The sequence below is a fragment of the Crocodylus porosus genome, unplaced genomic scaffold, assembly GCF_001723895.1.
Source record: "Crocodylus porosus isolate Cpor-Errol unplaced genomic scaffold, CroPor_comp1, whole genome shotgun sequence".
Classification (NCBI taxonomy): domain Eukaryota; kingdom Metazoa; phylum Chordata; order Crocodylia; family Crocodylidae; genus Crocodylus; species Crocodylus porosus.
The window spans coordinates 58,418,599-58,427,844 of NW_017728906.1; the positions used below are offsets into that span (position 1 = coordinate 58,418,599).

The 9,246-nt window shown below is 41.0% G+C and overlaps 1 protein-coding gene across 1 annotated transcript in view; it reads right to left on the minus strand.

Annotated features, from left to right (window-relative positions):
- The window catches only part of PDK3 (pyruvate dehydrogenase kinase 3), a 75,614-nt gene that overhangs the window by 5,680 nt on the left and 60,688 nt on the right, over positions 1–9,246 (minus strand). Inside the window, exon 10 of the mRNA XM_019529158.1 lies at positions 4,319–4,432. Within this exon, the coding sequence (XP_019384703.1) occupies positions 4,319–4,432 (114 nt within the window). The remainder of the gene's footprint in view (positions 1–4,318; positions 4,433–9,246) is intronic.

Sequence of the window (9,246 nt, forward strand, 5' to 3'; positions counted from 1 at the left end):
TGTAAGTAGGGCTAGAGCCATGTGGAGAGAAGAGCATTCAGGCAAGAGCCCAATAAGCATCTTGTTTTTATGACGACCAGTAAAAGTTTAACTGAACTGCAGAACTTCAAGGAGCAAGTTAACTGCAGCAGGAGGCCCTGGAGCAGAGGAGAGAACATTGTGTTACCTCCCCAAGAAACAGCTGGGGCATTAAGGATTTAGGTGTAGAAAGGCTCCTGTGGGAAGCCATGCATCATGGGAAGGATCCAGATGGCTGTAAAAGGTAAGCCCTGTCTTCTTCTTTGGCAATCCCTCACAGTCTAAGATGACTGTCTTTCATGATTGTCTTATCTGCGTGTCCAAAGATGGCCTATCCAGGATCAACAGACTCTACTGCAGCTCAGACATGCATTTCCATGTGGGGTGGCACTGGATTCTTGATTTGGTCTGCGATTCCATTTCTGTCATTCCCACTTTTCCACCTCCTATTATTGTTGCTGTTGCTGTGAGGTTTCAAAACACTGAGATCCCTGCAGCAGACTCTTCTTCCACTTGGGGCAACCCTGGGCAATGAGCTGACATTGATGTTGCATTTTTTAAGTTGACCTTTAGATGTCCCTGAAGCACTTTCTCTGTCCTCCTCTTGAGCATATGCCTTGGCTGAGCTGGGAGAATAAAAGTTGCTTTGGGAGTCTGGAGTGAGACATTTGGATGACATGGCCAGCCCAACAAAGTTGATGTTGGATGATTATTACTTCAATACTCATGGTGTTTGCTTGCAGAAGGACACTGATAGTGGTGCATCCTGTCTTCCCACTGGATTCAAAGGATCTTCTGCATGCAGCATTGATGGTACTTCTCCAACAACTTTAGATATTCCTGTGAACAGTCCAATGTCTCAGCTCCATACAGCAAGATGGAAAACCCAACTGCTTGATAAACCATGAACTTGGTTTCAGACATGATGTCGCAATCTTCAAACACCTGTTTCTTCAGGGGTCCAAAGGCTGCACTTACACCTTTGAGGATTTCTTTGTGGATGCCAGCCTTCTGCAAGAGACGGCTTCCAAGGTAGGGGAAATATTCAACATTTTCCAGAGTCCCAACATGAATCCAGATTACCGGAGCTGCGGGCTGTTTACATTAAGAGCTTGTTGGTGGAGGACCTTAAGTCTTCTGAATGTTAAATGTCAGTCCCGTTTTCTTGTATGCCTCAGTAAAGATATTGGTGATTGCCTGAAGGTCTGCTTCTGAGTGAGCACGTGCTACAGCATCAGTGTACTGGAGCTCAATGATTGAGGTTGGGGTGGTCCTGATTCTGGCTCTGTTGGCTGAGGTTAAACAGCTTACCATCCATCTGGTAGTTTAGCTCCATTCTGACTGGAAGTTTGTTGCTGGTCAGATGTAGCATTGCAGCAAGGAACATTGAGATGAGTGTTGGAGTGATGATGCAGCCTTGCTTAACTTCTATTTTAATATCAAAGGGATCTGTGACAGATCCATCACTGAGAACCACTACTCACATACCGTGTCACGGAGCAGGTAGAGAATGGTGACAAATTTTGGCAGGCATTTGTACTTCAGAAAGATCCTCTACATCTTGGCTGACAGAATTGAAAGCTTTTGTGAGGTCAAAGATGGCCATGTAGAGAAGCTTACATTGTTCCCGGCGTTTCTCCTGCAGCTGGTGAGCTGTGAAAACCATGTCACCTGTGCCTCTTGATGCCCTAAACCCACACTGAGATTCTGGGAGCAAATGGAAGGAGATAGTTCAGGAGGGTTTTCACAATTATCTTCCCTGTGCTAGACAGCAAGGCGATCCCCTGTAGTTTCCATAGTCAAATTTGTCTCCTTTCTTGAAGACTGTCACAATCATGGTGTCCCTGAGGGCATCTGGGATTTCCTCATCATTCTAGATCTTTAAGATGAGGGCATGAAGCTGTGATGTGAGCTCCTCTCCTCCCTGTTTGAAGATTTCAGTGGAGATTCCATCTGCTCCAGATGCTTTCTTGTTCTTCATATGCTTGATGGCTTTCCTCACCTTGTCAAGGGTTGGAGGGATTCCAAGATCATCTCTGACTGGGTGTTGTGGGATGGAGTTGAGAACGCTTTCAGCAACAACAAAGTCTTGATTGAGAAGGACTTCAAAATGTTCCTGCCAACAGGCACTGATGGCTCCCCTTTCCTTGATCAGGTCTCCTTCATCCTTAGGTCTCAAGGGAGTTGGTCCCTGAATGCTTGGATCACAGATGGCTTTGGTGGTACTGAAGAAACCATGCACATCAAAATGTTGAATAAGCTTAGCCTTGTCATCCCACCATTTGCTCTTCATTTCACCAGTCCTCCTTTTGACCTCTCCCTTGGCTGGATGGAGATTCAATTTCTTTTGCTTGGACTTGTAACCCAATAAGCCCTGTACCCCATGCTGGAACTGAAGACTACTATGGTTTAGCATTTTGCCTACATTTTCTGTTTACTGAATAACTTGCATCTTGAAACAAGGTTGAAACAAATGCTGACACAACCCTGCTTCTGGTTAGGTCAGCAAGTTAGTTTACTGGCATATGCATCTCCTCTTTGAATCAGATCTTATCACAACACTCCAATGCGTTTCCCAGCTTTTACTGTAGAGCCTTGGGGCAAGCCAGAAGATAGTGCAAATGGAGCTATTCAGTGATAATGTCTTAGACCAGTTCTCTGTGACCCACACTGGCTTCCAATTAGCTTTTGGTGGAATTCCAGGTCAGCTGAGGTCCATAAAACAGACCCATCCCAAACAGTGTAGGATCTGGTTGTGTGAGATGTGCGTCTCCCCCTGTAACATACTACTGCACTTGGGTTCAGAGACATTTGAGCTGGACTTCCTCAAAATGAACAAGGCAGCACTATGGTAGTATTCCCTGTGAAGAGTCCTCATTTTTGGAACTCACCTCTCCTTCCTTTTTCTACAAGATATTTTGGTTTTCTGGAAATGAGTCAAAGTCCAGCTTTTTTTTTTCCCTCTCTTCTGTTAAGGCTATGGAGAAATGGGTGGACTGAGGAAAATATGTCCTTTGTTAATGATTATGTTGCAATTTCTGGTTTACAGCAGGCGTGTCAAAGATCCAAGTAACCGAGCAGTTTCACCTGGCCTGTCATGCCACTAGAGAGACCATGAATTTAGGCACAGAGCTCCCCATTGTAGAAGCCCGTCAATCGAGAGAAAGGAGATGGGATGGCAAACAAAAAGCTGCATTAACTACTGTGTTGCTGCCGGGCCCGTATCTAGCTTGGGAGCCCAGGCAAGTTTTACATCTCTAGTTTATAGGATAAGTTTCCACAACACTGATTGAGAACAACTTTAGACATCTAGATAAACAAAAATCAACAGGCAGCTAAGGGAAGTACAAAATTTGAGATCTGAACAAAATTTGAGATTTGAAGTCATTCATTTTAATACAGCAATACAGAAAAAGCAGCCAAGAGCTTTCCAAAATAAAACCCATATATTTTATTCAATATTTTCCAGACAACAACTGTCTAGCCTTCATTGACTAGGAGCACAAAATGTCCTCAAAGGGAGAGCCCCAGCTGTGAATGAAATAAAACAATTGGAAATGGAGGTGAAGAAAGATAGGAAAAAAGAATCTGGTGCACTTCAATCTGAAGTATGCAGAATAACTACATCCAGTCAAATCCAGCTCTCTGAACTCATTTGCAGTAATGAGCATCAGAAACCAGAAGGACACAAAAGCAAGAACACACATGGTAAAACCCTAATCACTTCAATATAAAATAAAAATATTGAACAGGGTTTTAAAAATAATGAAAACAAACTAATGCAATATCAATGCCTATGGTTAAAAATGGCTGCATTTAAAGTCTTAGGATTCTCATGTAAGATTTCATAGACATTAGGGCTGGAAGAGACCTTGGAAGATCATCAAGTCCAGCCCCTGCCCAAAGGGCAAGAAGTCAGCTGGGGTCGTAGGATCCCAGCAAGATAAACATCCAAATGTCTCTTGAAGGTGTTCAAAGTAGGTGCTTGAACAACTTCCAGCAGTAGACTATTCCAGAACTTGGGGGCATGCACAGTAAAGAAGGTCTTCCTTATGTCCAGCCTGAAACGGTCATGGAGGAGTTTGTGACCGTTCGATCTTGTCATCCCTTGGTGTGCTCTGGTAATTTAAAATAAAGTATACTAATACAAGTGAGAAACAAAACCTTGTACGTCTGGAAACAAAATTTCTTGAAAAAGGACAGTTAAATGAATTCCTTTTTTTCAGCAGAGAACTTTAGTGCTATCATATAAAGATATCACTCAGAGCTTTACTATGTCATAATGGAATCAAGATATTACCTTCAAATAAATTACAGCATCAGTACCCACGCCTTCCATTGAGTAGAGTTTGAGGTCACCTTGAAAGTACCTAGCATAAAGACGAGAGATTGGCAAACCATAGCCAAATCCAGCCTAAGAAACATAAAATAGAGGAAAACTGATGTGGTAAGGAAGTTTAAAATCAACACGCTATTACATACAAGTTGTTACTGAACAAAGTTATTAAATTTCTCTCACTTTTCCCTTCAAACCTGGCTTTGTTCTTCAGCCTACATAATTCGTTGCAGGAAAAATCTGAATGCCATCTTCCCTTTTAGCTATAATAGGATTTACTAACTTAAAAACAGAAGAGGTTAAAAAAAAAAAAAGTCAACAGCAGCAGCATATCCTGGAAACATACAAAAATAGGAAGAAAATCTTGCTACAGTGTCTTTAGTAGGCCATCATGTGCATTGTTAGCCTCCTGAGGATGCTGTTAGACTAAGCAGTCCCCAGCCATTAAAATGGGATGATTCTCTGAATGGCTCTCAGGATGGCAGGAAGTGGTGCAATATTCCATTCATTGTTCAGTGGTACCAAGTATCTGACAGCAGTTTATTACCTGGGATTGTTATTCTCAGCAGTTTCTATGCTTAGGAGATTGTGGAAAAAGCAAGGGCTCTGCAGCCTTCAGCTAGTCTACACTGCTAAATCAATGATTGCTGATGGCATACTGCAACAGAAAACGGAAGAGAGTTGTAGCGAAAATAACTGCAACTTTCTTCATGCACAAAGTAATACTAGGCAAACAGCCCTTGCTATGGTTACCCACCCCTCAAATAAATGTCACTGCAGCACAATGGCTCTTCTGTTGAATGTTCAGGTTTTGATGCAGGCCAAATAACGTGCCAAGATATTTCTGTCATAATATAATAAAGAACACTTTTCTTGCGATTTCCCAGTTGGTCTCATAAAAGGTATCATTTTGGAACGAGGAGTTCTAGTTTTTTGTCAGTCGTAATATGCACTCATTTTCAGTCTATGACCCATATACCCAGTTACATGAGAGGCAAGCCAACGTAGCCTTGCCCCTCTTATGGCCCAAGCCTATGTGAAATTAGGGTTAGCATTGGTTGTGGATACATGTAACGGCTGAACCAGTCCCATATGTCACTGATCTGGAACCAGACCCAATTGTCGCCAGCCAGACACGTCCAATGTACAATACCCTGAATTTCAAGTAGGATGGTTACCGTTTGGGCATTAAAGTTCTGGGGAGTGGGAATGACCACCCAGCACAGCATGCCTTGCAGTCGGGGCAGAAGGGAGCACTTGCACCCACACATTAGATGGCTGACCTGTGGCTGGGGGTGTTTTCTATTTTCTGCTTTCCCTTCTCTCCTAAACACGGAGTTCTATAAAATTGAGTAAAATTAACCAAACTCTGCCATGTTCGTACATGCAGGGAGGAAAGAGTGCTTGGCCCCATGTTTTTAGGTTGGGGGGGCATGATGAGGGGCTGCAGTTGAGTAGGGAATGAGGACAGTGCTAGTTGTTAGAGAGTTTTTATTGAAAACAGCACAAGGGACCTTGCTGACAGAATGTGTCAGTGAAATGTGGGGACAGGGGAGGGCATCTGGTTGCAGCAGTTGGAACAGAGAAGGGAGGAAGAAGGTGCTTGGACCACTATACACTTTCAAACCATGCCAGGTGGCTTTGAAACAGTTTAATGGACTAGATCATCTGTCTGTTTCAGATTTAAACAAGTCTAACTGCTACGTGTCCATACACATGAAAGGTGTACCTGTCTTTTGCTGTAGAGAGTGGAGAACATTTTACCTACAGATCTTTCAGCCTCCTCAGCATATGCTGAGCTGAGAAAGGAATGTACTTGATTCATTCATTTGAATTTATTTAAGTCACCTGAATTCACTTATTCATTTGTATCCTTCTGCATCAACCAGAGCTATCCACAGACAGGAAAGTAGGTTACAGCAGACTTAAAGGCATGGTTGTCAGGGGATTGAAAAACAATAAGCATCAAGAAGCTACCAAAGGAAATAGTGTCTGCGACTCAGAGCAACAGGGTGTTCTCTGCTTTTATAAAGACCTATAATACTCCTAGCCTGACACATATCAGAGTCTTGTACAAATTGGCAAAGCTCCACTGAAGTGAATGACAATATACTGTATTTATATTCATGGAAGATCTGGCCCTAAATCTTCAAGTATACAATGGGATGCTGTGGTGTCATCGGGTTTAACAGGGTGGATTCATGACTTATGCAAGTGAAACACGACTTCAGTATTTATGAATTATGCACCTATTGCAAATTGATGCTGACAAAATTTTATACCACAGTATCTCATAATATATTCTCTTATAGCATGTGTATTACCCCTCTCACTTCTTTTTCTGAACTCTCCACCTACAACACCACAATGTTTTCCAGAGATATTACCTTGTTTTTTTTCTGATGATTAACAGTAGACACCTAAAACAACAACTCACAGCACTACTCCATTTAATGTAGGTAGAAGGAAACTGGGCAAAGAGATATGCAAGCTATGTGGTTTTTCTATTCACATTGCCTGTCATATACTTAGTTACCTAAAATAGAGGTTTCCACTGTGAAGACAGTGGTTTACTTGTGCTCTCTTAATATTAAACACAGCATATGCTAAGTTCAATTCTTAAAGACTCCCATTGGCTTAGGATATAGGCATGCTTCACTTGCACATTATTTGTGAATCTTTAGGGGCAAGCTCTTTCCAAGACAGCCAATTAGCTTTTCTTAGAACTACTAAAAATCCAAATCTTTCCTGGAGAGAGGACAGTAATTATTTTACAGAAATTAAAAAGCATGTTAATGGGCAGGCTAACACTATGGAAACTGTGCACACTCAGAGGTGGATTAAAGGCTAGATGATAGAGGCCAACTCCATAAAAATATCAAGCTGCGCCTCTTCACACACTGTACACCGCAAAGACTTTCCCTCTGGATCTGAGCCTTTGCATGTCTCAGCAACTGACCACTTAGATGACCACTGTGATGGACAGAGGGTGACACCGCAAGGATCACTGCCAGTTTTATGCTTGATCAACACCAGAAAACACAGGCTAGAGGGGAATCACTGTGGCATTCCAGACAATAAAGCTTTCTAACACTAATTTTTCATAATACATTAGATTGTGCACTGTAAAAATGAGAAATGTATACCATACTAAGTACATGGGGCTAGCAAAGTCAGTTAGATCTAATTTAAAGTATATTTCCTTTACTAAGAAAAATGTTACCTTGTATGTATGCATCAAACAATTTAAATATGTGATTAACTGATTTCTTTAAAGATCTTACTAACTGTAATTTAACATACAGTGTGTGTCAGTGAATTCAACTATTGTTTCCCCATTATACACATGCAGCATGGGTAAACCCAAGACCTTGCCAGGATCAGAATGCTGCCATGGAAACAAGGTTTTTCCACTGACTTAATATTGTTGCAAATATAATTTAAAAGAGAAAATGTCCAGCAATATAAAAAAAAAATCAAAATCAAGGAGTGGTTCATGCTTTATGTGCAGCATCAGCAAAAAATATGGAGAAAAAAGCCAAAACGTGAAGTGATTCTTATTTTCTCCATTAAATAGCAAGGTCCAAAACACATTGTATTAACCAGAACATGATTATCACAGAGCCATTAGAACTGCAGACATGCCTTCCAATTCATGGGTTATGGCTGTTTAGATGTTCTGGTCTCTGGTTTTGATGGCTTAAAACCTTCTTCCTAAGGTAAAAGAATTGGCTGAATGATTTTGTAAAAATCTGAACTTCTTCATTGGATTTTTCTGAACTATTTTATAAATAATTTATAAAATAGAATATAAAATACTAACATAGAATGGTTGATCAGCAGTAAAGTCCTCAGTACCTAAAAGTGCAAGAAAACCATTTTGCCAATTGACAGAGAAACAGAAGGATGCATCAATGAGGTATGAAGGGGAAAATGCAATAGTGTGTGAGTTACAGGAGGTTTACTCTGTCCCAAACCCCTGAATCACAGAAAGCATCAGAAAGAAAAGGAGCATAAAACCTGATCAAACAAAGCTCCAATCCCACAAACTCTAGCACATGTGACTGACAGTAAGAATGCATACCAGTGTTTGCAGGACTTGGGTAAGGTCCAAATAAGATGAAATGTCAGACATTAGATGGAACAAACCTACATATAACTAGGAAAAAAAGAGGGCAGTTTTGACTGGACTCACAGATGGGCAGGAAGCTACTAAAAGAGGCAAAGAATAATCTGCTCCTAATGCCTGAATCCTCTGAAAAGGAATTTAGAAAAGTCATGAAGAGATAAATTGTAATTGTGAAGCAAAGATGATTTAGATATGAACATAAGGGCTTTGTTTTTAAATCAGGTCTGTTGTAGAGCTGGGCTCTGGCAATTTTCTGTAAGAGTTAAAAGATGTCTAGGAAAAGGTGATGCAGAAAGAAGACTGACATCAAGAAGGACTCCACAATTCCTGGCTTTGGGAACAAGTTTCGGATTGGAATTAAGGAGACAGTTCCATACAACTGCATCTAGGCAAAAGGATGCTGTACAAAACACAGTAATGAATGCTTCAAATGCATAAGAAGTTAAGCTGTTGAACAAAGTTCTAAAAGGGTCAAGAGAAGTAGACAAGGGTTACAAACAGATCAGAGTGCACATGAACATACACGTAGAGACAACTTATATTTCCGCACACACAACCAAAGCTGAAGTAAACCAAAACACCCTAAAAGCAACAGCTATACAAACAGAAGACTGAAGTAGAGCCTTTAGCTCCTTCATTCATATAACTATTTTGGGTAATTTCTACATATGCTGTGTGTCTGAATGATTTTCTGTGTCAGAATTAGAGAATGACAGGTTTTCAGGACAGGCATCATATCTTTTTTTTTTTTTTTTTTTTTTAC